General features: G+C 55.4%; 2 protein-coding genes across 6 annotated transcripts in view; both read right to left on the bottom strand.

Annotated features, from left to right (window-relative positions):
- HTRA1 (HtrA serine peptidase 1) overlaps positions 1 to 682 on the bottom strand; it is a 45490-nt gene extending 44808 nt beyond the window's left edge. The window contains exon 1 of the mRNA XM_036265220.1: positions 169 to 682. Coding sequence (XP_036121113.1) covers positions 169 to 625 — 457 coding nt within the window. The 5' untranslated portion in view covers positions 626 to 682. The remainder of the gene's footprint in view (positions 1 to 168) is intronic.
- Positions 683 to 18978: 18296 nt separating this feature from the next.
- The window catches only part of PLEKHA1 (pleckstrin homology domain containing A1), a 52804-nt gene continuing 43789 nt past the window's right edge, over positions 18979 to 27993 (bottom strand). For 3 of the 5 annotated variants that reach the window (XM_036265678.1, XM_036265679.1, XM_036265683.1), the window contains 4 exons: positions 26680 to 26744; positions 24990 to 25053; positions 23418 to 23507; positions 18979 to 21229 (listed from right to left, as the gene is read on the bottom strand). In XM_036265678.1, the coding sequence (XP_036121571.1) occupies positions 20948 to 21229; positions 23418 to 23507; positions 24990 to 25053; positions 26680 to 26744 (501 nt within the window). In that variant the 3' untranslated portion in view covers positions 18979 to 20947. Of the gene's footprint in view, positions 21230 to 22247; positions 22319 to 23417; positions 23508 to 24989; positions 25054 to 26679; positions 26745 to 27993 lie in introns of all 5 variants that reach the window. The other 2 variants (XM_036265681.1, XM_036265682.1) reach the window with 2 other exon arrangements.

The raw sequence follows: 27993 nt of genomic DNA, 5'->3' as shown, positions 1-27993 counted from the left end.
CCAGTGCCCGTCTCTGCCAGCGAGTGGGTGCCCTGAACGCCCGCAACGCCTCCCTGCCCCCGGGTTTGCTTGTCTGTCCCGCGGAGGCAGTTTGGGGCCGGATGGGAAGACCCGGGATCCCCGGGGCGCCCCGCGGCGGGGCGAGGGGAGGGCACCGCCCGCAGGTACCTTGGCCGCAGGCGCCGCGCTGCAGGACGATGACCGGCGGCTTGTGCAGCCTCTCGGAGCGGCGGCTGGCGGCGCGCAGCTGGCACAGGTTGGCGTAAGTGTTGGCATCGCTGCCGCACACCGGCTCGCTGCTGGCACACACGCAGAGGCCGGCCTGCGCGCGCCGCCGCACGGTGGCCGAGGCGGGCACCCCGAAGGGCACCACGCACTGCAGCCCCTCGCCGCACGGGCCCTCCTGCAGGCCGCACTCAGCACCCTCGGGCGCGCCGCACACCTCGCAGCAGCCGCACGCGTCGCGGACGCGGCCGCCCTCGCAGTGTCCGGGCGGCGGGGCGCAGCGCGCCGGCTCACAGCGCTCCGGGCACCCGGCGGCCAGCGGCGCCGCCGCGAGCGCCCCGAGGGCCGGGCCCAGCAGCAGCAGCAGCAGCGGGAGGGACGCGCCGGGCGGGAGCTGCATGGCGGCTCGACGGCGGCTGGGCGCAGGCTGAGCGGCGGGGCGAGCGCGCGGGGACGGGGAGAGGAGCGAGCGCGCGGCCGCGGCCCAGCCCATTGGCCTCGCGGCGGTGACGAGCCCGGGACGGGCACGGCGCCCGGGAAGGGGGCCGGCTGGAGGGCGGGCGGCTGGACGCGGACCGCCCGCGGCGGGGGCCAGGCAGGCGCGCCCGGGCACGGCGGGGCTCGTGGGCGCGGCCGGGGCGGGGCGCGGCCCTCTCCCGCGGGGCTCCCCTTTCCGGTCTACGGGTCCCACTTACTCTCCTTTTGCGGGGTCGCTCATCGCGACTCGCCGCCTTAAAACGGAAAGACGACTCTGCAAAGAGCCACCTGCGGTGGCCCCGCGCGAGCCCCCGAGTCCCCGCGAGTCCCCGGCTGCGGGGCGGGGGAGGGGCGGCCTGGGCCCCACGGGCCGGGTCCTGCGCTCCGAGGAGGGCGAGCGCTTCTCTGGAATTGACCGGCGCGCCCCGCACACGCGCCCGTGGCCGTGGGCCCTGTGCAGCCGAACAGGGGCGACGCCCACGGGCCGGCAGACTTCCGTTCAGACCCACAGTGAGGTGCAGAAAAGCATACAGAGGATTAGAATATAGTGACTGCGTGGGACTCCCTTTCCGAGGGACGGGAGGGATGGTGCTTGTCCCAGCAAGAATCGCCCGGAAGGGGCCGGGAGCAGCTGGTGACGGCCGCCGGGGCCACCGGAGTCCTGGGTGGCAGAGGGGCTGGGGCTGTGTGGGTTTTCACCAGGTGCACGAGTATTTCCGAACTTTGTTGCTTTTCAATAAAAGACTCGCCTCCGCTCTCCCGCTTCAGTATTTGGTGCGTCTTTTGGGACAGACAGGAGTCACTTCGAGGGGCAGAGGTGTCCCTGAAGGGGGTCCCCATACTGCCCCAGGTCGTCAGGCGGTGGCCTCCAGGCCACATGGAGCAGATGGGCTAAGCTTGAGCCCAAGAACGAGGAGGAGGCAGCTCACACGTGTCCTGACCCCCGCCACACACGCATTGGTGCCCCAGGGCAGCCGGGCAGGGAGTCTGAGTCTGACCTTGGGGTGGCCTAGACACGGGAGGGGCGAGGGAGGCCTAGGGGCTGTGCAGCGTCCGTCCTTCCCTTGGGCACACACCCTTCCCCAGCAGATACAGCAGTTCACATGTAAAATTCAAATATTCGTAACTGCCCTCGATACCCCTCCCCAGTGTGATCCATGTTAGCGTCCAGGCTCCCTGGGACCACGAGCAGGAAGGCTGGAGGTCCAGCCACCCCGGGGCATAAGATGTTGGGGTCCCCAGCCCTCAGGGCAATATTTCCTAAAGCCAGACCTCACCTTGGCGAGAAGGGGTCCCTTGACCGGGAAGTCACGCAGCCCTGGATACTGGGGAAGGGATATAACACCTCTGTTGATTAGGGTGCCTGAGTGTGGGCTGGTTGTGATCACTCAAAAAGGGGGTGGGGTGGGGGAGGGGAATAACTAGCAAAGTCGATCAGTAAATAAAATAACTCCCCCCGCAGTCCAGCAGACAGATGGAATAAGCGGAGAGGGGACGGGATGGGGAACACATTGGTAACTCAGTTTTTCTGTCCAGGGCTCGTACAGGCGGGAAAACAACAGAAAGGATGCCGACTTCCCCAGCATCACACACTGAAGTGATGGAACCGGGACACCTTCCCAACGGGCTCCGCCTGATGTCCTCATCCTCCACCGCCCGCCCCAGAGCCAGACTGCAGAGAGCAAGCTGCTTAAAAACAAAATGTGCCCACAGCTTCCCGTTTGCGGGGTGGCTCTCCGAGCTCCTCCCCGTGAGAGAGTCGGTCCCTGAGGGGCCCGCGGAGCCCCTCACCCGCCGCCTGCCCGTCCTCTCGCCCCACGCACTGCGCCACTGGCGCTGAACACCTTGCGTTTTCTGGAACAGATATCCTGTTTGGTCTCCGCCTTTGTCCGCGCCCTTCCCTTCCCCTGAAATGCCCTTCCTCCCTCCAGTTGGGGCAGCGTGGGGCAGGCGGGGGCCACTCATCTGATGGGCTTGGATTCAAAACCTCATTTCTTGGCCTTAATCCTGTGACTTTGGGCACATTGTTGGGAACCTCGGGGACCTTTGCCAGGAGAGTGGCAGGGATGACGCACCTGCCTGGAGTGGCCCCCGGAGGGCCTTTGCGGCACGGAAACCACCCCCACCATAGGGCTCGGCCTGGAAGAGGGGTGTACAGTGCCATGACCAGTGCACGCGAGCCACGGGGGCCACATGGCTGTTCTGCCAGGGAAGGAAGGTGGCACCCCTGCCGTCAGAAGCCCTGGGGGTCCCCAGGAGTCAGCAGCGGGAGGGGTGGAAGGCCAGCAGCATCCCCGAAGCAGACGTCACAATGCCCAAGGTTCTAGAAAGACCATGATCACATTGGGATCCTCTCCGGGGGCAGTGCCCCTCACCCCCGCTCTGTGGTGACACAGAGACAGGCAGCTCGTCCGTGGACTCCGAGCTGGAGAAAGTCAAGTCCCACGGAAGAATTCCAGGCCCCGAGAAGTCTGCACAGGGGGGCGTGTGTGCCTGTGCCCATGTGAGCACGCACGCGAACACAGGACAGCAGTTGGAACCAGGTGTCACCGGCCTGTCGCTGGTCCCCTTGGTCCTGACAGCACATCCGGAGGTAGTGCTTTTGATCTGAAAGGGTTTCTCTCTCTCTTATTTCTTTTCCCTCTGATGCCAGTGATAAAGACGGTTTCTTGGGAAATGCATTTTTGACCCAGCGTGGAACTACGCACTCGCCAGGTCTTGGCACAGATTCCAAGAGGATTTTTCCAGAGAAAACGGGCCGTCTGACGCCACACAGGTGAGTCCCTGCCACCCTCGGGGCCGTGTGCAGCATGTAAGCTTTAATGTTGAACGAGGTCAAGTTCATTCGTGACTAAGGAACAGGGAGACACAATGGCTGCCAGAAACGAGCCTCCGATCCCGAGCGGGCAGCCCTGTCTGTGCCCCCAGAGGGGGAGCTGCCGCCTGGTCCCCTTCCTCCCGAGCCCAAGGACGAGAACCGTGGGGCTCACTGCCCTTCCTCAGCCACAGGCCCGAACACCTAAGGAGCTGCACTGAGTCTGGGCCCCCACAACTCGCCACCCCCACCCGGTCCCTTTCAGGACCTCTGGGTCCCAGCACAGGGAAGTCTGACTGTGACCGGGCGCCCAGTGCTCATCTGTCAGGGGGACGTAAGCTGTGCGGCGTGGCCAGAGGCCGCCGGAGGGGCCAGGCCGTGACGGGCTCCGGCTGCTCCTGAGGACACTGGGCCTCACACACGGATGAGAAGCCCCAGAAGGCTTTTTTTTTTAACCCTCACTAGAGGACATTTTTCCATTTTTTGTTCAAACAGAGTGGGAGGGAGAGAGAGGAAGAGAGAGAGAAACATCAACATGAAAGGGACACATCAAGTGGCTGCCACCAGCACGACCAACCAGGGCCGGGGACAAACCGCAACCGAGGTACGTGCCCTTAGCGGGAACCGAACCCGGGTCTCTCCGGACCACAGGCCGACGCTCTAACCTCTGAGCCAAACCGGCCAGTGCAGCCCCAGCAGGCTTTTAAGGGCAGATTCATCTACACTACAGATGGTAGACTGGAAAAAAAGGATGGATTCAGCAACATACACTTTACTTACTTACTTATTTACTAAATCCTCACCTGAGGATATTTTTCCATTTAGCATTAGAGAGAGTGGGAGGGAGGGAGCGTGGGAGGGAGGGAGCGTGGGAGGGAGGGAGCGTGGGAGGGAGGGAGCGTGGGAGGGAGGGAGCGTGGGAGGGAGGGAGCGTGGGAGGGAGAAAGAGACTCCTTGACTGGTTGCCTCTTGCATGACCCCAAGGCGCATGCCCTTGACCGGAACTGAACCTGCGACTCGTTGGTCCGCGGCCGACGCTGTAACTCTGAGCCAAACCAGCCAGGGCACATACATTTTTAACAGAGCTACATTCTAGATTTCAGTGTGAGGAGCACCCCGAATTCAACTGACAATGCAGTTAATGTAACCCAATAGGATAAGAAGTAAAAACACACAAAACCTTTCCACCGGCTTTGTGACAGGTGTTCACCCCAGCGTGACTTCCTCGGTGCGAACCCTTCTCCAGAAGCCTGCAGGCGGCGAGGGCGCTGGAGGCATTTCTGAGAACTTCTGAAGCACTTTAAAAATACCGGCATTTCTAAGATCAAATCACAAACATTCGTGTCTGTTCATTCAGGGAGGACCTTAAAATCCAGTCCCAGGCCTGGCTGCCCCTCTGTCTCCTGTCGGGTTTCTCAAGAGCTATGACTCAGACCTTCCATCAGTTTAGAGTAACTTTCCCCCAAATCAAATGCAGAAAACCAACCGTCTGTGTTTGCATTGACTGGCTCCTTCCAACACATATGCTTCAGAAAATTAGAACTGCAGGCGCGTGACCAGACGTTAGACACATTCCCATAGAACCACAGGCCGACACCGACCTAGGCTGAGCGACAGCTGGTCAGGTTTGTTATTTGGGGGCGTGGAATGCTCACAGGGTCACCTGCCGAACATGCAGCCACTGAGCCAGGTTGTTTGACTTCGAAATTATGAGCTGGGAGTTTTTTATTTTTATTTTTTTAATTTTTATCTCTTATTCTTCACCTGAGGATACTTCTCTATTTATCATCAGATAGAGTGGGAGGGAGGGAGAGAGAGAGACAGAGAGAAACATCCATGTGATAGAGCCACATCGCTTGGTTGCCTCCTGCACGACCCGACCGGAGCCGGGGATGAATCGCAACATGCCCTTGACTGGAATCGAACCCACGACTCTTCGATCCACAAACCAATGCTCTAACCACTGAGCCAAACGGGCCAGGGCTGAGCCAGGATTTTAAATATGCCTGCAAAAGACATTTTCTATGCAACGGAGGAGGGTTCCGATCTGTGAGCTGTTCTGCTGTCTCATGGGCACGAGAACCTGCACGGAGGGCCCAGCACGACAAACGTTCACAGCCCCGGCCAGTGTGGCTCAGCGGTTGGGGCGTCAGGCTGTGGACCCAAGGGTTGTGGGTTCAATTCCCAGTCAAAGGCACGGACCTGGGTTGCAGGCCCCGGTCAGGTGTTTGGGAGACAACCAGGAGATATGATTCTCACATCCATGTTTCTCTCTCTCTCTCCCCTCCCTCCCTTCCTTCCTTCCATCAGAAAAAGGATTAACAAAATAAATTTCAAAAAATAAAGCAAACTAAAAAAAAAAAATTATGAAGTGTATTTGGCAGCAGGCTCTCCAAAATGCGTGGAGGTCACAATTTAAACCAACCTGACCCAGAAGGTCCAGCTCCTTTCTCCGCAAACTTGCGTTGTGTTGTGATCTTCTTACGTCTGCTTGCCAAGGGTTATTTTGGTCCCTGAACTGATGGGAGAACCACGTGAAATAAGCTGTGAGAACATCTTAATACAACTGATGATGCAGAGTTCCTCCCGACCACTCTAACCCCTCAGGAGTCACATGGCTGAGGCCCCTGCCCCACCAGGGTAGCGCCGCCCAGCCCACAGCTCGAGGGGCTGCCCTGGGGGCCTTCCATCCCCGGTGCCACCCTGCCGCCCAGTGAACCTTCCTCTGTCCGGCAAACAGTCGCTACATTGGAAATACATGTTGAGACCCTTACTCACCGGCTGCAGTGATTATCTACCCTGAGCGACTTGAACCGGAGAATGGCCGAGTTCCCCTTGCTCCTGCCTGGACTTCCCGGGGCCAGAGCTCCTGGGGGTGGGCCCCCTCCAGAGCTGCAGTGGACACACCTGGGGGGCCAGCTGGACCTCCCGGGGCCAGAGCTCCTGGGGGTGGGCCCCCTCCGGAGCTGCAGTGGACACACCTGGGGGGCCAGCTGGACCTCCCGGGGCCAGAGCTCCTGGGGGTGGGCCCCCTCCCGAGCTGCAGTGGGCACACCTGGGGGGCCGGCTGGACCTCCTGGGGCCAGAGCTCCTGGGGGTGGGCCCCCTCCCCAGCTGCAGTGGGCACACCTGGGGGGCCGGCTGGACCTCCCGGGGCCAGAGCTCCTGGGGGTGGGCCCCCTCCGGAGCTGCAGTGGACACACCTGGGGGGCCGGCTGGACCTCCCGGGGCTCAACAGGTCTGAGGAAAGGCCTGTGTAGTCGAAATTCTCCCAGTCTCAGGTGCTGCTGTGGCTGCTGGTCGGAGACCCCACCTCGGGCAGCAAGGCCCTAAGTCAGTGTCCCCCCTTCTCCCGTCCTTTCTCTGTTCACATCATATCTCACAGACACTGGGAGTTGGGGCCAGTGGGTGGGAAGGGCAGACAGTGCATTCACTGAACATGGAGGGACTCGGGCTTCACTAGGGTTTGCATCGGGAAAGGGATGTGGTCACATTTGTGCTGGAAGGACGACCAGGGTAGAAGCAGAGGGACGGGCGAGCAGGTGCCGGCGGGAGAGGGCGTGGGAAATGGAGCTCAGCCCCGACTGTGATTGTAGCAGCCGCAACCGAGGGCAACAAAGCAGCAGCTCGCCCTCTGCCTGTCCGGGCTCCCTCGCCTCCGATCGGCAGGCCCTCCGAGGGCAGAGCTGGGGGCATCTCACTACCCAGAGCAGACTGGGGGCCCAGGCCAGGCGCCCTGGCATCACCCTCCTCCTCCAGGCAAGAGAATGTGCCCTGCAGGGGCGCCGGGGGCATGATCCACGACAAAGGTGCTGTCCCCTCGCCAGGCCGGTTGGCCGGTTGGCTGCCTGGTTCTTCGCAAGAGATGCCAGAGGACCCTAATGTCCATCAGAATCACCTGAGAGCTTTCTAAACATGCTGATACCCAGAAATTTGATAAACCTGGACTAAATTCAGTAAATTACTGTATTGTCAGTGTGATTTGCTGATTTGGATCATTTTACTGTCGTTGCATAAGAGAAAGTTGGTGGGGTTTTAAGAAAATAGCCACTGCCCGGCCGGTGTGCTCAGTGGTTGAGTGTCAACCCTGCAGCCAGAGGTCACCGGTTCGATTCCCCATCAGGGCACATGCCCAGGTTGTGGGCCAGATCCCCAGTGGGGGGCGTGCAGTAGGTGGCCAATCGCTGTCCTCTCTCATCGATGTTTCTCTCTCTCTCTCCCCCCCTCTCCCTTCCTCTCTCTCTAAAATCAATAAATAAAAAAACTAAGAAAATAGAAACCGATGTATTTAGAGGTAGAAAGGACTTCAAGTTTCAACTTCTTAAATGTTTCAGAGATCAAGAACGATTAAGCAAGTATGGTTGAGATTTGGGGAATCTGGGTTAAGGGTAAATGAGAGTTTTGTGCTGGTTTTGCAACTTTTCTCTCAATCTAAAATGATTTCAAAATTTTATAAAAAAATCTTTTCAGAGGAGAAATTGCGCCGGCAGCTGTGGCTCAGTGGGTTGAGCTGTCCTGGGTCCCGAAAGGTCGTGAACTGTCCGGGGGTGCGGGAGGCAAGCAAGATGTTTCTCATGTTGATGTTTTCTTTGTCTCTCTCTCTTCCTCTCTTCCTCCCTTCTACTCTATCTAAAAATCAATGGAAAAATATCCTCAGGTGAGGATTAAAAGAAAAGATCACGTGATGAGCAGAGATGACAAAGATGTCGAGAAATGGGGACCCCCACACACGGCTGGAGGGAATGGAAGATGGTACAGCTGCTTTGAAAAAGCCTGGCCAGCCCTGGCCGGTTGGCTCAGCGGTTAGAGCGTCGGCCCAGGGACCAGAGTCCCGGGTTCAGTTCCCGCTAAGGGCACGTACCTCGGCTGCAGTTTGTCCCCGGCCCCAGCTGGGGTCGTGTGGGTGGCAACCAGTCGATGTGTCTCTCACATCGATGTTTCTCTCTCTCTTCCTCCGTCTCTCCCTCCCGCTCTATCTGAAAATAAATGCAAAAATGTCCTCAGTGAGTTAGACAGTTACCACGTGGACAGCAGCTCCACTCCAGGTGCATACTCCCCAGAAGCAAATGCTCGTACCCACACAGACACATAGTCCAAGGTTCAGAGCCGCACTGTTCATTACAGCTGAAAGTTGGGAATCACCCACATGTCCCGCCAATGTGTGTATCTAGAGAGTGGAATATTATGCAGCTGTGAAAAGGGGTGAAGTGGTGACAAATGCTCCAGCATGGTGAACCCCGAAACCGTCCCCCTCAGCGAAAGAAGCCAGACTGCACACTACATGAGAGTAGACCGAGGGCTGCTCAGGGCTGGGGGTGAGGGAATAGCGAGGTCATTGCTAAAAGGTAGGGGCTTATTTTTGAGATGAATTGTCTTAAAATTGATGGTGGTGATGGTTGCACAATCTGGGAGCACACTGAACACCATCGAATCTGCACTTTTACAGAGTGAATTGTATGGTTCTTGAATTACATCTCAACGAAGCTGCTCTCAAACCCCCCTGCAGGGGGCGTGACTGAGCGCCTGCGTCAGTTTGCAGAGGGCCCAGGGGCTCGGTGAGCAGAGGACTGAGCCCCATAGGCAGGCTGTGGCCAGGTTCTGATGCCTCACGAACCCACGTTTCAACCTGTTACTCCGGAGGCAGGTGACGCCTCAGAGATCCAGACAGCGGCACGGGAATTCCCTCTGTGTAACTCACAGCCCTTGTCTAGCCCCAGTCATGTTCCGATGGCCTCCACACTGCCATCCCCGGGGCCAGGGAGGTGCCTGGAACCCGGAGCCTGCCGTGCCCGTGGTGCCAGCCACTGCCAGCCCGCAGGCACTGGCCCCTGTGGGTGGAGGCAGACAGAAACTTCCAGAAGCCAGGACAGCATTGAAGTGAACGCGTTTATCTTGATTTCCATTCACTTCCTTCCCTTGAGTCGGTTCCGTTTTTGATGTGGCCTCCAGCTGTCGCTCTCCCGGAGGGCAATGGGGAGGCAGCAGGACGTCAGCCCTGATGAATCACAGCCCAGGTACTTTTCCACCAGGCCTCAGCCACCGCCCCTTCTCCATCCCTCATTAGAGCCCCGTCACCTCGAACTGCAGACATCGTGTTTCTCTCCCCGACGGGGCTCACTTCTGGGGTGCCGTTTCTGGGTCCTCAAGCCTAGCCCAGTGCCTGGAACCCCATGATTAAATCAACTCGCTTGCCCTGGCCGGAGGGTCAAAGAGTTGCCGGCTGGATTCCGGTCAAGGTTGGGGTCGTGGGGGAGGCAGCCAGTTGATGCATCTCTCTCACATCGATGTGTCTGTCTGTCTGTCTGTCTGTTCCCCTCCCACTCTATCTGAATATGAATGGAAACATTTCCACAGGTGAAGATTAAAAAACAAAATGAACTTGCTCGTCCTTTACAAAAGAATAATCCTCACTTTTACAAATCAGCCTGAAAGCCAGCGCCAGCCTCGGTCACCAGGACCTGCAGCTGGGAGGGGAGGGAGGAAGGACACAGCCCAGCCTCGGTGCTCAACCCAGAGGACCCGGAGATCTCCCTCGTGGCCCCACTTCCCTAGCCTGAGAGTCGAGAGGAAGCAAAGTAACAGCCCGGGGGACGTGTGCACGACCCAGGGGGCAGGGTGCACAACCCGGTGGGGGGGGGGGAGTGCACAACCCGGGGGGGGGGAGTGTGCACAACTCGGGGGGGGGCAGTGTGCACAACCCGGGGGGTGGGACATGTGCACAACCCGGGGGGCAGGGTGCACAACCCAGGGGGGGGGGAGTGTGCACAACCCGGGGGGCAGGGTGCACAACCCAGGGGGGGGGAGTGTGCACAACCCGGGGGGGGGAGTGTGCACAACCCAGGGGGCAGGGTGCACAACCCGGGGGGGGGAGTGTGCACAACCCGGGGGGCAGGGTGCACAACCCGGGGGGGGGAGTGTGCACAACCCTGGGGTGTGTGTGCACAACCCGGGGGATGTGTGCACAACCCGGGGGGGGGGGAGTGTGCACAACCCGGGGGGGGGAGTGTGCACAACCCCAGGACATGTGCACAACCCGGGGGATGTGTGTACACTTAAACAAGAAATGCAGGAGATGAGAGTGCTGTTTGCTCCCGGTGGTCAGGAAAGGGAGCATCAGATTCAACCTGGACGGAACCAAACCCCAGTGCTAACAACACAGCTCAGGAGAGGGGCTGGGGCTCCCCACCCCCTCTCCTCCTATCTACAAGCTGCCCGTCCCCTCCCACCCCCTTTGTCTCCTCTCTACAAATCCTGTGCTGACAGAGGGGCAGGGACCCGAGTGTCAGCTCCCGGGGGACAGACACCGTCCTTACCGCCCGCCCCAGCACCTGGCCAGGGAGCCCGCAGGGTCCAGAGCCCCCACAATGTACATGGACAAGACATGGGAGGAAGTGCTGGCTGGGCGCGTCTATCTCAAGTGAGATGCAGGATGTGTGAATTAAAACGCTCTGTACCTGCTCATCTGAATTTAAAAGAAACTCTTACACTACAGGTATTTCCTGAGCTTCAGTGACGTGTGTCACTGACGTCTGGGGAGCAGCTGCACATGGTGTGACTAACATCACCCAGACAGGCTGCTCGATTCACTCGGGTCCGGGGTGAAGGGCAGAGCCGCAGCTGCCTGAGTGGACACTGAGCGTAGCGGGACGGGCCTCCGTGGTCGCAGACACTGAGCGTAGCGGGACGGGCCTCCGTGGTCACAGACACTGAGCACAACGGGGACGGGCCTCCGTGGTCGCAGACACTGAGCACAACGGGGACGGGCCTCCGTGGTCGCAGACACTGAGCATAACAGGACGGGCCTCCGTGGTCACAGACACTGAGCGTAACGGGGACGGGCCTCCGTGGTCGCAGACACTGAGCTTTAGTACCTGCCCGCGACCTGGCACTTTGTCAGACAGGCATCCACCTACGTGGACAGAGGTGACTGTGTCTGCCTCCCTCACTTCTTAAACTCCATTCTGCTGCTGAGTCAAGGGGCCCGCCCGCCTGGGTGCACGTCAGCCCCGTGAGGACCGCCGGCGTGTGGCGAGGTGCGGGCATGTCCGCAGGAAGGGCCCCCCTGGCAGCAGATGAGATGGGCCGCCCCGCTGCCAGGGGTTGGGTCCTGTGGGGGAACATGGTCACCGCGGGGGCGGAGGGGTCAGGGTCGCGGCCTCTGCTGGGCGCGAGGGTAGGACGGTGACCCCTGCCTCGGGCCCTGCGGCGGCCAGGACACCGGTTGTTGCTCCGTCTGGTTTCACAGCACTTCTGGGCCTGGAGCTGAACCGCCACGTGGCCACGAGGCCACCTCGGGTGCGACTGAGAGTCTGTGGCCCGTTCCTGAGGTGACTGGATGCGGATCAGAACCCGTCCTGAGGGCTCACTGCTCCGGGAGGGGGTGCCTGAGCCCAGGCGCTGGATGAGGCCAGTTTGAATTTCAAAAGAGAGAGAAAAGGTCACATGAATAATGAAGCTTCTATGTGGTTACAAATCCAGCGAAACTGCTCATCCATCAGGAGCCCTTGAAAACTGCTGACTGAGCCTAAGGAGGCATTTCTGCCGCTGGGGACACCGCTGGGCACCGCGTGGCACTTTCGGTGCCCAAGCCCAAGGCCAGGAATCGATTAGGAGCCGGGCGCCAGTGTCGGCACGAACCCCCGGCAGCCAGGCTGCTCTTCTTGGGGGCCCTGCTACCCCGAGCGGGAGGGGAGCCGCCCCCATGGCAGGGACCCAAACCCGACAGGCGCGTGAGGGCCCGCAGGAACCGTGGGAGACAGCTGCCGTTCTAAGAACACTGGAGAACCATCCGAGGTTTCCACTCAGGGGATCACAATCTGTTGTTTTGTATCTGAAAACAGGTTGTGGGCAGATGGGAGACTTTTCTTAGAAATTGTTAATTACCCATATTGACAAAAGGAAGGGGAAATAAAAACCTTTCCCGGGGGCACAGAGACCAAAGCACTCTCAGGGGAAGTCAGGGAGGGCTTCCCAGAGGAGGGGGCAGAGCACACTGAGTCAGGAGGCCACAGGGAATCGCCAGGCTGGACAGAGAGGGAGGCGAAGGTGTGTGAGCCCGAGGGGTTCCTTTCCACCGAAGCACACTCCCGGGATCGTTCTTGGCCCTAAGGTGGACGTGGAAAGCCACTGAGAGGTTTCCACTTTCTACAAACACCGCTGTCCGGGGCGGTGGTCCACGGCCTGAGTGTCCCTTGCTCAGGAAAGGTGGCCGGCCTCTCCCACGGCCAGGAGGCTGGGTCCATGTTTACTAGGAGTGAGCACCTTTCCCGGGTCCCCAAACGATGCAGTCTCCCCAGAGACTATCAGTAACCCTCACCCCAACCCGAGTTCCGTCGGCCAGAGCAGGTTGGCGTGGGGCCCCGAGTGCAGCCCACAGAAGAGGGCGTGGGGACCAGGCTGCTCTGATGGGGGAGAGGTGAGTCCGCTGCGGCCACGCGCACCCAGGGCGGTGCGTCGGCAGGTCAGCGGGCACCAGTCACCGAGGGCTCCTTCGGCCGGATCCGGCCCCATCCCCAGAGACGCTGGGGGCCTGGGCATCTGCGTTTCCTGCAGCGCTCAGTGCTGCCGCCCGGGGCCTGGCACCTCACCCGCAGCCATGGCTTTGGGCCTCAGCTCCTTTCCCTCAGGGCAGGTTCGGGGGTGCGGGGGAGAGGGGGGCGAGTCACTGAAATCAATGGAACAGACGTCAACGTAAGAAACGTCCAAACCAGTAGAGAATTTTTATGAGGGTTTTCAGGAACCAAACTGACAACTTTTGGAGCCTGACAACTCAAAATCTCAGCGGCTGAGAACATGTTGCAGAGAACGGCTGTTTCACAGCGGATCTTATCATTAGAGTCAGAGGGGAGACGGGGGGGGGGGGGCGCTCTGTGAAACCCACTGGTGGGAGACCGAGGGGGTGGAGGAAGCACCGAGGGGGGGGAGCACCCAGGGGGCGGAGGAAGCAGGGGGTGGGGGGAGGAAGCACCGGGAACTCTCTGGGGTTGGATACAAAGTAAAACGAGAGGCAGCCCTTCCCCACGCGGTACAGGACAGTCCGCAGTAACAGTAGCGCACGTGGAGACGGTATGTGGGGAACAAGATGACAATGGGGGGTTCTCTGGTCTGTGCCCTGAGCTCTGGAGCTCTGGATCGAGACTGTGCCCTGAGGGGTCTGGAAAAGGAGGAATTACCCCGACATTCCTAAGGTCTGTTATCTTAGATGCAAAACACGACAGACAGGCTCAGTTAAGGTCAAGCCTGACCTTTGTCAGGGACGCTACAGGCCTGGGACGTGACCACCCACCATGAGCCACTCACAGTTCAGAAATTCTATGTTCAGACCACCCTGTGCGGTTCCTCTCGGGCTCTGAGTTTGTGAGGTGCCACGTGGCCCCCTTCCCGCCCCCACGCTGACCGCACACGAGCCTGAGAGGCCCGTGACCCGCCGGCAGCCGTGAGCAGAGGCGGAGGCCACTGGCCTTCTCGCCCGATGTCTGAATGCTGCCTCCTGTCCTGCGCACTCTTGGGCCTCACTGAGCAGCGGAGAGCTAGGCTGGGCTGTCCTCACTTCCCGACACTTTCCAAGTGTTGAAGGTGGGGGCTCTTGAAGGGACCGCAGTGGAGGGAGGCGGCTGTTTTGTCTGTTGTTAATCCTCACCCACGATCTTTCCCGCTGACATTCAGGTTCAGGGGAAGGGAGCGAGGGACAGAACAGCTTGAACGAAAAAAGTTTTCCAAGTCCCCCCAATGAAACTAGTATAATACCACAAAATCTATAGACTGGAACCCACAGAAAAGAAAAATACAGGCTATTATCACATTTATGCAAAAATCCCAAATAAAATCACAGCAAACAGAATCAAGCAGCATTTAAAAAAGAACGTGCTGAGCCGCTGGGGCTCAGTGGCTGAGCGCTGACCCACGTACCGAGAGGTCGCCAGTTCGACTCCTGGTCGGGACGTGTGCCCGGCTGCGGGCTTGAGCCCCAGTAGGGGCCGTGCAGGAGGCAGCCCATCGATGTTTCTCTCTCTCTGAAAATCAACAAAAACATATTTTTATTTATTTTTTAAATCTTTTTAAAATCTTTATTGTTGAAAGTATTACAAATGCCCCCCCTTTATTGACCCCCTCTTCCACGCTCCCATTCCCATCCTGCTTGCCCCAAAATATGTTTTCATTGATTTTTTGGAGCAAAAGAGAGAGAGATAAAAACATGGATGTGATAGAGAAACACTGATCAGCTGCCTCCTGTACGTCCCCTTCTGGGGATCGAGCCTGAAACCCAGGCATGTGCCCTGACTGGGAATTGAACTGGGGCCTCTCAGTCCCTGGGGTGATGCTCAATCCACTGAGCCACACCGAGTGGGCACTTAGAGTTCATTTTTATGTGTGGTCTAAGGTAAGGACCAAACTTCATTCTTTTAGACGTGGAATTCCAGTTTTCCCAACACCATTTTTATTTATTTTTTATTTTTTTTTAATTTAATTAATTTATTTTTCTTACAGATGTTTCTCCTTTCCCCCCCACTGATTCCCAACAAAAACATATTTTTAAAAAATAAAAAAACAATACAACTTGAGCAAGTGGTATTTATTCCAGAAATGGAATGATCGTTAAATATTAGAAAGTAGAGTAATATTATTCACCAAATTAATCTAAGGAGGGAAAGATTTTCTCAGATACTCAGACATCGGACAAAATTCAGCCACCATTTTTCATTAAGAAAAAAAACCACACTCAATAAAATATGAATAGTTGGAAACTTCCTTAATCTGAAAGTATTTCTGTTTCAGCCACAAGGCCAGCACCATGCTTCATGAGACCCACTAGGTCTTTCCACTCAGGGCGGGAACTCGAGTAGGCCCCCGGTGTTGCCCAGGTCACAGTTCCCTGATCTGTTTCTTCTCCACGACCCTCAACAATTTCACACCTTCTGCTCTACTCCAGGAACTTCTGATCCGTCCCTGCCATCCCAGCACAGCTGAGGACTGTCCCCCGACTTGCTGAGCCTGAGGCGATGAGATCTGCAGAGACCCCTTCCCTCCCAAGTGCCCACGCTGCCGGCCCCGCACCCGCGGCAGGCGAAGGTCCGTGCTCCTGTCCAAGGCCGAGCCCCCTGCTTGGGCTCTGGATCCCGGCTCAGCTCACCTGTGCAAGGACGCGGTTCCCTCCCCTCTCCCCACCTCCGACATCCGTCCTTCTGCAGTTTGGTCACCCCATCACCACAACGCCACGACTTCCACCTTCAAGCATAGAGGCAGGAGGAGGAAGAGGGTGTGTGACCACGGGCCAAAGCAGTGAGCGGGACGCACAGGAGGGTCACAGAGGAACAGGTGTCCCTGGAACCAAAGGCCCCCGTTTGGAAACAATGGCAAGTCAGGTGCCACAGGGAACAGACCAGGTTCCCAGGTGAAGGTATAAAGCCGGGCAGAAACAGCCTTGGGGGACTACGTTCCTGAATCATGGAAAGGCCTGGACACCCCGTACACGCTGCCAAAAAAAAGTGTGACTCGTGTAAGAAGCATGAACCACTGAGGGAACAATTTGAATTTCTAGGTGACAACCTGGACCCTTCAAAGTCTAAATGTACTGTGTGAGTTTGTTTCCTTAGGAGTGTTTGTCTCCCGGGACCTGCGGAGGCGCCTGGGCCCCGGGCCCCTCTCGGCCTCGCAGACACGGAGGTCCTGGGTGCAGGATCCACGCCGCCGCCCTTCCCCACGCCACGGCCTGGCGCGTTCCTGCCGGGTCCTCGCCACCTTCTCAGGCTCCTGGGTGCCGCGTGTGCCCGGGAGCGGCCCACTTGACCTGAGACATCATCAGGTCAAAGCTTCCTTACAGGGACATGTCACCCTCACCCTCCGCGGGTGCCCAGAACCAGCCCCCACAACGTCCCCAAGGCAGGAATCAGGCCCCTGAAGCCATTTTCTTTGAGCCCTTCCCTCGGTGACCTTACCCACTTGTGCCATGACAGAGCCGACACCTCTCAGGGAGGTTCTGACCACAACGTTTCTGTTACTGATTCTCAAACATTAAGTTTAAATGTATACAGAAAGAAATGATCGTCTGAAACAGATGCCGTTCTGGACACCGCCACACCGATGCCCCAGAGGACGCCGCTCGTTAGTGCCCGGAGTCAGCGCAGTACCCACGCAGAGCTGTTTTCAAGACGTCCCAGAGGCGGCGACACAACGGTCAGAGCCCAAACTCTGGGAGCAAAACCAGGGTTTTAAACCTAACGAGATTGGGGCCAGTGACAAGTTCATTTCCAAGCCTACAGAGCAGAGAGGTGGGAGGGAGGATGAAAGGCAGTGGGTTCTGCAGGGTTTTGCTCAGTGGTAGAGCGTCGGCCCGCAGACCAGTGAGCCGCGGGTTCGATTCCGGTCAAGGGCACGTGCCTTGGTTGTGGTTCGGTCCCCAGCCCTGGTTGGGGTCATGCGGGAAGCAACCAATCAATGTGTCTCTCACATCAGTGTTTCTCTCTCCCTCCCACTCTGTCTGAAGATGAATGGAAAAACATCCTCAGGTAAGGATTTAAAAAAAAAAAAAAAAGGCAGGCGTCCGTGTGATGACGGAACTGCTCGGTGTCCTGATGGGGTCAGTGTCAACGTCCTGGTTATTTTACTACAGGTTTTCAATGTTATCATTGGGAAAACTGACTACGGAGCTCAGGGGTCACTGTTGAATTGAATCTGCAATTATCTCCCAAAAGAGCCGGATTAAAGAGGTCATTTGCATATCGTCTCTAATCTTCTGAGTATGATAAAATGAAAGGCTCCAAATTGTCTTTTTTAAATTTTTCTTCTATTTTTAAAAAATAATTTTTCTTTACTGATTTTAGAGAGAGAGGGAGGGAAAGGGAGATAGAAACATCGACTGGCCGCCTCCTGCACGCCCCCCACTGGGGACTGGCCCACAGCCTGGGCATGTGCCCTGACCAGGAACTGAACCGGTGACCTCTGGTGCCTGGGTCTCAACCACTGAGCCACACCAGCCTGGCCAAATGGTCTTATTTTACACTGAGCAACCACACAACCAGAAGGTGGCGCCATCAACACATGCCTAAGGGCACCCTTCTCTCTAAATGGGTCATTATGACGGATCCTAGGTTTGTTTCATCAAACAAAACTAACGGCTAACCCACTTCAGCAACACTTGCGATACGTGTCCCATGTGAGGCGTCGGGGAAAATACAGTTTCAAAAATCGTTACAAAGGACCGTGCAGATCTGCCGGCACAGCAAGCAGCACGCGGCAGGCGTGTGCCGTCGAGCCCTGCGTGGGCTGGTGGCCCTTCGCAGACAGAGTCCCACCACCTGGCTCGGCCGCGACGTCGCTGATTCACGCGCTTCCCGCCCGCGGCACTGGCAGGGGTCCGCGCGCCACGCAGGGGCGCTCCTGAGCGGCGACCAGAAGTTCAAGAAACGCTGGGGAAAGCATCTCTTTTTCATAAAAGCAACAAAGTTCAGAACTTTCTCGTTTTTTAAAAAATGTTTTTATTGATTTTTTTTTAGAGAGGAAGGGAGGAAGGGGGAGAGAGAAACAATGATGGGAGCAAGAAACCCCCATCGGCTGCCTCCCGTATGCACCCCTACTGGGGATCAAACCTGCACCCTGGGCATGTACCCTGAGGGGGAACCGAACCGGTGACCTTTCGGTGTACTGGATGATGCTCAGCAGAGCCACACCGGCCTGGGCAGCACTTTCTCATTTTTAAAAAAATAAAAACATGTAAAATACTTTTCTCGGGTTGCATCAGTTAATAAAATCATCAACACAGAGGGGCGTTGGCAGAGGCCGTGTCCACAGCAGACGGGACTGCCGGGCAGACAGCGGGTTTCCAGCTCAGCCTCTGGCACTGGGCGGGGTGTCGTGAGTGCCTGTCAGCAGCCACTGGGGACCCCCGCCGTCTGCACTCAGCCCCTGCCTCGTCAGCACAACCACCAACCCCGCCCGGCAAGCGGCCATTCAAACCAGCTCTGAAGCCAACACGTGCAACTTTGCTTTTGAGAACATGTTTTACTTCAGCAAAATAAGCAAGCTTTTTTCCCACATAGATTCAAGTTTTGTTTTGTTTTTATCCTCACCCGGGGACATTTTTGCTTTATCTTCAGATAGAGCGGGAGGGAGAGAGGAAGAGAGAGAGAGAAACATTGATATGAGAGACACAAAGACTGGCTGCCACCCACACAACCCCAACCAGGGTCGGGGACAAACTGCAGCGGAGGTACGTGCCCTTAGCGGGAATCAAACCCGGGACTCTCTGGTCTGCGGGCTGACGCTCTAACCACTGAGCCAAACCGGCCTGGGATAGATTCGTTTTTTCCTTGTGCAATTTCATGTCAAGCTATGTCTTTCAAAGGTTACCAAGGAATCTGTCCTTAAGTATATGAACTCAAGTCAACTGACCAAAACACACCTGCACCAGCTGTTTACCTGTTCGCATGAGAACACAGATGGACCAAGTAAGAAACACGCTGGGATGAATTTTGAGTTTATTCTCGAGTCAGTACAGTGTTCACCCGGACATAGAAAGGTGACATGTAAAAGTAAACACTGGGAAGCACGCGTGTATCCCATTCTGAAAGAAGGCATGTTATATGTACAGAAAAAAAACGCAGCAAACATTAAGGTTTTCAAATTTCTGACAATTCAGATGTGACATATTTACAAGAAAAGTATACGTTTTAAAATAATTAAATAATTTTCATAGGATTATAAAAGTATTGAGATAAATACCAGAAGACCCCAGAAATCACAAGAACGTTGTCCTATGCTAGAGAATACAAAGGCAGTTCCATAAAAGTCTCGAAATGGAGACAGTCCTTCGCACTATGCAGCTATAGCGTCACCAAACAGGACAGGTCAGACGCGCCCTGCAGGGTCAGCAGAGAGAGCAGCCTCGGGCTCCTGAGCGTCACAGACCGTCCGCCAAGACTTCCTTGGTGTGCACGGACTCAAAGAGCCACGACCACGCACAGAAAAGGGACAGATCCTAAAACCTTGTCATTCTATCTTTTCCAAGTGTAGCTGCAAAAAAGGAAAACTCCAAGTATAACTTTAAAAACATTAGCTTATGAATGAAAGGTGGAGTGGTGCGTTCTCTGTGCATTTGTGCATCACACCGCCGCCATGGCAACTGTACTGTGACAGACAGGAACCTCTGGACCTCACAGCTGCAGCAGGAGAGAAAGTCGTCCTCAGACGAGAACTCATCTTAGACAATGAAAGGGAGAAACAGGACAGGTATGAACTCAAAACAAAACAATACTATAAAATGGCAAAACATCATAAAAATAGCAGCACATGAGATTCAAGACTATCTTCTTAAAGCAAAAGTTCAAGACTGAACCGCAAAGCTGGTCCCGCCCAAACCAGTCTCCCAGCCGCACCTCCAGCCAAGGACTCTGCGCGGTGCCTGTGCCTGTGCAGCCCGTGTTCCGTGCACACGGATTCATGTCTGAAAACACACTGCTGCACAGGCCGTACACCACCAGCATCCTGCATCTCAACAGAGAACGATACCTCATCTAACACATTCAGCTGTGCCATGGAAATCTACCTCCACCCCAGTGCTTACAGCCAACCACAGAGGACGTCTGAGCACGCGCGGGATGAAAACACAGGCACTTGAACGGGTTGTTAGAGCCACATCTCGTGCCTGGGGCAGGTGTCTCTGCAAATAAACTCGGAGTCTCTCACTGACCCAAGGACAGAAATAAAAACTTTGTACAAAACTTCCATAAAAAAATCGGGTCTCCCAGAAACGTCACACCAAATAACCCTCACCGAGTAAAGCGGACAACTGCAAGCCCTCGTTACCTTCCCCAAACAAGTGTCTGCGATACAGCTGTTTCCAGTCTCCTCCCCACTTCTCACCCTAGGACGACCCACAGCCCTCGTACGGTCCAACAGCATCCTTTATGAAAGCTCAGCGCCACCTCGAGGCCCAGGCACCAGGTGGTCACCCCGGCACACGCCTTGTGCTGAGTCCCCCAGCACCGGACAGCACGATGTGAGCGCAGTCTGGCGGCATTTCATTCTATCACGTTCACCGGTAAGAGAGGGTAAATAGCAACCATCTAACAGGAAGTCATAGTAGCATTTTAAAAACAACCAAGATAATTAATAAGCATTTTCAATGTTTTAAATTGATGAGCATTTCAATGGTCAAATGCACGAGGAAAAGACACCACACCCCGTGCCCATCACTAGATGAGGACACAGCGCTCGGATGCAACACGGAGCCACGTGGCGTCTCCCTTCCTCCTTCTTTGAAGAGATCCCTTTGGTGCGGCCCCTCCCCAGACCCTCGGTTCACCAGCACGAAGAGGACGTCGACGAGGCATAGGACACGGGCCGTGAAGCCATTTCACCCTTTGTCATCTTTGGCTGGAGCCTCAGGAGAGGAAATTGAGGGGCTGAGTGGCGGGGGCGTCCCAGGCCTCCGTGTCACACGTCACTGACCGGCAGGCTCGCGTCGTCCAAGTCCACGGGGCCGCTGTCTGGCTCCGGAGGGCTGAGCAGCGCTCGGCCAGTCACTTTGGAAGCTGGTTCTCTTGGAGAGACAGTCTGCACCTGGAAGCTCCCTGGCTTGACCTTGGCAAGAGATTCGTAAAATCCTCGCTTCTCCACGGTGAGGCTGGAGACCAGAGAGCGGCTGCGAGCGGCTGCGGGATGCGGGGCGCCGGCAGGGCGGAGCACGGACTGGGGCTCGGGGCCGGCGGGATGCTCCTGCAAAGAGGGTGCGGTCAGACACGGCCCGCGACACCGCGGGTTAGTACCTCAGTGAGATTGCACCCTGAAACACACAGCGCCGAGCAGAGAAGCGTGAGCCATGCAGCAAGCAAGCCCCCCGAGCGATGCGTGTTCAGAGTGAGTTAGAGCGAGGCGGCCACGGCCACCTCCACGAAGGAGCCAGCCGTCACCGAGCCGGCGTGGGGGCAGTCAGCGGATGGACCGTGTCCAGTGCACCTGAGCTGTGCTGCCGGGGCGGCCAGCTCTACAGCTCCGTCCAAAAACACGTTTTTAACCAACACCAGGAACTACGTGTCGTGCGCGCCCTGAGTTTCACTGCGACCACTAGCAGTCTCTCCATTGTTTTTTGAATTGCATGTTTAGTTTTGAATGTCATACATGCATATGGCTTGAGATTATAAAGTGACAGGTTACACATTTAATCATTTATGAGAACTGTGATGAAACAGTGATCAGTCATGATGTCACTTTCAATATGCTTCTAACTATGTCAAATCGTAATAAATCTTTAAATATGACCGTTCCAATGCGTCACATGTAGTTCTGAGCAGTGCTCACTGACGACACAGCGGCTTGGAAATGGCGCACGGAGGGGCAGCACGACAGGCCCCAGGGGGCTACGCCTCACCGAGGGCCAAGCGTCCCGCGGCCACAGCGGGCTCGCCCAGCACTGCATGCAGGAGTCTGGGGTTAGACAGGGCACGTCAGGTGGGGGGTGTAAAAGGTCAGGTGCGTGAGCTACAGAAACGGGAACTTGTGCAATCCCGTCATTTGCCTTTTAGAAGACAGCTCAACAGGACTTTTTCAGTTAGTAAAGTGCTATTTTTCATTATCATTTTCTAGCTCCGTCTCCGACCGGAGACGGCGTGGGGCAGCCCGTTAGTGCCCGCAGCTACGGCAGCGCACACAGTCTGGGCAAGGCCACGTTCCGGGGGTGTAAGTGGGGTGAGCCGGGCCCTCTGGGAGAAGGCACGTCTGCGTGAGAGCCACGTACGCGCCGCATCCACCAGTCCGGGGCGCACACCTCTGTATGCAAGGGTTCGACAGCCTTCTGGCCTGCCGCATCTGGAACACAGTGCAAAGCTAAGATTAGAGTCACCGACGGGGGAGGGAGGAGAAAGGGTGCTGAGAGGCTGCGAGTCACAGCTGGACAGTCCACCGGGACCACCACAAGCACAGCGCGCAGGACACAGGCCCTTCTCCGACGCCCCCGCTCCCAACACAGTGTTTTGCAGACAGTCTCACACCCGACTGGTCACGTGAAACACAGGCGGTTACTGAGTTAACACCAGGAAAGGAGGCTGAGACCCCAACAGGACGTAAGGAGAAGGACTCGTAAGGCACAAGACGGATCTGTATACTGATCTGCAGTTACGAGCAGCAGGAAACATTAAGACAATGTTACCACCAGGAAGATACTGAAGCACAGAACATCCAGGCTCTACGAGGACTCTAGGCAATGAGGCCACACCGCCTACACTCGCAGACCAAAGTGCGGTATTTCGAGACTCGTTTTCATTCCTTAGAACTTGTGCTTTCACAGAGACCAGTGACCAAAGTGCTTTGAAGGCAAATCTCACTCCTGCAATGCACCTGAACATGGTCAATTAGGAATTAAAACCTTTTCCTATTTCTGAGAAAGTCTAACTGCTTCAATCTGACTGTCTCACTACCACCAAGAAGATGAAAGCTGTAGGCGACAGTGGCCTTTAAATGAACGTACGAGAATGAGACCGCCTTGCGGCACAGTCCAGCCAAAGGGCCTGAACTGAGGGGCAGGAAGCAGAGGACGGGGCTGGTCACCAGCCGCTGAAGCGGAAGGTGCTCCTTTCTCGGCAGGCCAGGCTCCGCCCGGAGAACGGGTCTGGCCAGAGCCCATGGCCTCCCGACAGCTAAGAACCGCTGAGACGAAGCAGGGAGACAGACGCCTGTGTGCAGCTGCCTGATGGTGCATCCAGACGACCCAGCGCAGAGAAAGTCACGTGCACACGACACGAGGTAGCATTATGTCAGAGATGCGTCGTCTGTTTGCAAGTCGCACTGGTGGGAAAGTCACCATGCAAATAATTCTCGATGCAGAAGGAACCAGAGGGGTCAGGAGAGGAGGAAATAACCTGACAGGATGGGGAACCCAAGTGAGCACCTCGCAAGAAGGGGGACCTACAGCGGAGGCTGACCGGCCGGGCCCCCGCTGGGCGACGATGGCACCGGAGACGGCTCGGATCCAGCTGTGCATGTCCTCGGGGCTGTCCGCCTGCGGGAAGGAAGCCTCGTCAGTCAGTCTCCCAACACCATCACCTGCATCTACAAACCCAATGTGTACCCTCTGGTGATAAATAGTGTCAACAGCAAAATCATTGCAAGGCAACAATTTCAAAACCTTCTAGAAATGGCTTCAAAGCAGGCTTTGCTTGTGGAGAAACGTTACTTGTGGAGAAACAACTTCTATAGCACCATAATCCTCAAGGAAGCATGGGGCACAGTCCAGAGCCCGCTCCCCGGCAGGACCTTGGCTTCCGATGTGAACCACAAACCTTACTGTGACTTTGATCCAGGTAAACAGGCCCTCAGAGGGGTGCAGACACACTGCCCTCAACTACTAGATTCTGGAATCCAGATTCCAAAATTTTAAAGATACAAGATAATACTTTTGAACACAAATACTTTTTAAAAATTCTAAGGCAAAAATAAAGCATATACCTTCTTCATTTACTGCAAAGAGGAGGACATGTCTAGAAATCAATTTGGCAAAATAAAGAGGTTTAAGGAAGTTCATGGTCTAACAGTTACTCCCGATCGAGAAACATCCTGAAGGAAAACTTCAGGCAGATGTAGAAACGTTCCCCAGTGTCTCTCACAGCGAACGAACGTCAGGAAGCTGCGCGGAGCGAGCAGGGCGCGGTCCGCCTGCGGACCCTCACGATCGCACGACTTCCCGCGATGCAGACGAAGGGCCTGCCTGGGGTCTGGCTCAGCGGTCGGAGCCGTCAGCCCTTCTCTTCCCATTTCCCTATAAATCTCCGCCATGAGCATGTCAGTTTCATGAAGCAAAAACAATCGTTCTTTTAAAAACAATTCTAACTTAATTAATGTGGTCAGTAAAAGCAGTTTAAGACTTAAACACAGGATGCCGACCCACCCTCAGTGAGACTCTACTGTCTGCTTTTGTTATGGGCTGATGAGCCCTTTTATAAACCACAAAAATGATATAATCAAAAACCCAAAATATGTGCAAAACTAATCCAAGTTGAAAATATATCCTTAGCCTTTATTTTATTTAATTACAAATTATTTTTTCTTTATTGATGTTAGAGAGAGAAAGAGACAGAAACATTGATGAGAGAGAGCATTGATTGGCCACCTCCTGCATGCCCCCGACTGGGGATCGGGCCCACAACCTGGGCACGTCTTGACCAGAAATCGAACCAGCGACCTCTTGGTGCATGGGTCGACGCTCAACCACGGAGCCACACCGGCCGGGCCACATCCTGAGCCTTTAAGTTAGAGTAGCACCCCCCTTTCCCCCCAAATATAACCTAATTCTATTCGACTAACTCATGGTAACAAATAGCTTTATTTGCTGAACATACGAACCTACCAATAACCTTAGATAGAACACTTTTTGAATTACAGTTGTCTTATTTTTTGCTTATTTTCGTAAGCTACCAGTTTACTTCACCTCTAACATTATTAATTCCCCATGAAGAGGACCTACCATCTCCAAAGTACCACCCACCTGCACATAGAAAGTCCGAGACGATGTCACAATTTCAAAGAGATTGTCCCTCATCATTATATCACTGTTAACAAAAAATGTCCAAGTTACTTACACAGCAGTTGTTTGAAAGTTTGTTTTCACTTATGCACCCATAACAAACATGCATCAGTAAGAGTAAATATTAGAGGTAAAATACTGATTTAACAAAACCAAGTTATCAACTTTGTCAACTTATTTTTGCGTTGAGTTTTACATAGTTATATGTACATGTTAGACAAGGTAGATAAAACTACTCTAAAAGTCAAAGTTTTTAAAAAGAAATCAGTCTGCTCAGAGGAACACTGCAGTTACCACATGCTCTCAGAGCCCTCGTCTGCACCAACCTCGAAATGCTGAGACTATACACAATCTGTTCAACAGGACAGCTGTTCATGTTAAAGTTTTTCTCACGAGCTGGCCAGTTTGGCTCAGCGGTTAGAGCGTCGGCCTGTGGTCCAGAGAGACCCGGGTTTGGTTCCCGCTAAGGGCGCGTACCTCGGTTGCCGTTTGTCCCTGGCCCTGGCTGGGTTGTGCAGGTGGCAACCAGTCAATGTGTCCCTTTCACATCAATGTTTCTCTCTCTCTCTCTCTTCCTCTCCCTCCCTCCCACTCTATCTGAGAAAAAAATAAAAAAATGTTCTCGGGTGAGGATAAAAAAAAGTTTTTCTCTCCATTAGTAACTGTAAGAATTGTTTCCTAATTTTTAGCTTTCAAACAAAAAAACTCAATACTTTATTTATTTCAAATATTTTTTAATTGATTTTTTTTTTAGAGAGAGAGAGAAACATTGATCAGCTGCCTCCTGCACGCCCCCCACTGGGAATCGAGCCCACAACCCAGGCATGTGCCCTGACCAGGAATCGAACCAGGACCTCTCAGTCCATGGAATGACACTCCATCCACTGGCCCACACTGGCCGGGCAAAATCTCAATACTTTAATGTAAGGGATTTAAAGTTTCAGCATATCCCCGACCATCAGAGGTTAAAAGTAAGAGTAGAATACAGAGCAATAACGCCCTACTCAAGCACACGGGCCGCACCGACAGGCGCACACACACACACACACACGAGCTGCACATGCACACAAACGCACGGGCTGCACCGACAGGCACACACACACACACACAATACACGGGCCGCACCGGCGCGCGCGCACACACACGTGTGGGCCACACCGACAGGCACACACGCACACACGGGCTGCACATGCACACACACACACAAGCCGCACATGCACGCACGGGCCACACCGACTGACACACACACACACACACGGGCTGCACATGCACGCACACACGCACGCACAAGCTGCACTGACAGGCGCACACACACACTCACAAACACACACACGGGCCACACCGGCATGCGCGCTCACACACACACGCGGGCCACACCCACAGGCGCGCGTGCGCGCACACACACACACACACTGGCGCGCGTGTGCACGCACACACGCGGGCCGCACCAACAGGTGCACACATGCGCAGGCTGCTCATGCACACACACACGCACTCACGGGCCACACTGACAGGTGCACGCACACACACACGCACGGGCCGCACATGCACACGCACGCACGCATGGGCCGCACTGACAGGCGCGCGCACACACACGCACACACGGGCCGCACCGGCGCGCACACACACACTGGTCAGAGTTGGTGCTCACCTCTGCTTGCACTCCTGGACCTTGTGCACCTCCTTCAGTGGTATGACGCGGAGAGGCTCCTTTTCCTGGCCAAAAACAAACAGACACACAAGGTATATTCTTAAAATCCTCTCAAAGTCAGTTGTCTTTTTTTGAGATTTATGTAAAAATTATGCTTTTCTTTCTTAATGTTGTCACTGATTTCAGAGAGAAGGAGGAAGAGGCAGAGATAGAAACATCGATGAGAGAGCAACTTCGATTGGCTGCTCTTGCATGCCCCCTATTGGGGACCAAACCCGAAACCCGGGCACGTGCCCTGACCAGGAATTGAACCATGACCTCCTGGTGCACAGGACGACACTCAACCACTGAGCCACACTGGCCGGGCTGTGCTTCTTTCTTGCAGCAAATCTAAGACAGAATTCGACCTTCTGGAACTATCCAGCATCAGAACAGCTCAAATACCACACCTTGCACACCCTGTGGTCTGAAACAAGGAAAGTGGTACACAACCCACATTCACAGTTTCTGGCTCAATGACAATGTAGCCAATTGAAGGCCGTCAGCCACGAGACCCCAATCAGCGCCCACGAACCACAGCGGCGCGCTCCTCTCCAGGACACCATGTCGATATGGGAGGCACCAGAGCAGTGCACACCCAAATACTTTAGGTAAATGCGTATTTTAAGACTAACACTTTTTTAATCCTCATCTGAGTATATTTTTCTATTTATCTTCAGATAGATTGGGAGGGAGAGAGAGGAAGAGAAAAGGACAGAGAGAGAAACATCCATGTGAGAGAGACATCGACTGGCTGCCTCCCGCATGACCCCGATCCGGGCCAGGGACGCACCGCAACCGAGGTACGTGCCCTTGACTGGGATCGGACCTGCGACTCTTTGGTCCTCGGGTTGAGGCGCTAACTGCTGAGCCAAGCCAGCCAGGGCTTAAGACTAACACTTTTCTACGAATACAGCGTTTTGTTTTGTTTTTCTTTTTTTTTTTATCCTCACCTGAAGACATTTTTCCATATTTTTATTCAGATAGAGTGGGAGGGAGAGAGAGGAAGAGAGAAACATCGATGTGACAGGGACACACCGAGTGGCTGCCACCGGCAAGACCCAACCAGGGCCGGGGACAAACTGCAACCGAAGCACATGCCCTTAGCGGGAACTGAACTTCGGTCTCTCTGGAAAACAGGCTGACGCTCTAACCGCTGAGCCAAACCGCCTAGGGCTTAAGACTAACACTTTTCTACGAACACAGCGTTTTAACAAGATCAATGCACCCAACACACACCAGGTCCGGCCCAGCTGCAGATTGAGATGTGTCCTC

The sequence above is a fragment of the Molossus molossus genome, unplaced genomic scaffold, assembly GCF_014108415.1.
Source record: "Molossus molossus isolate mMolMol1 unplaced genomic scaffold, mMolMol1.p scaffold_m16_p_17, whole genome shotgun sequence".
NCBI classification, from domain to species: Eukaryota; Metazoa; Chordata; class Mammalia; order Chiroptera; family Molossidae; genus Molossus; species Molossus molossus.
This window is presented reverse-complemented; position numbering and strand designations above follow the sequence as displayed.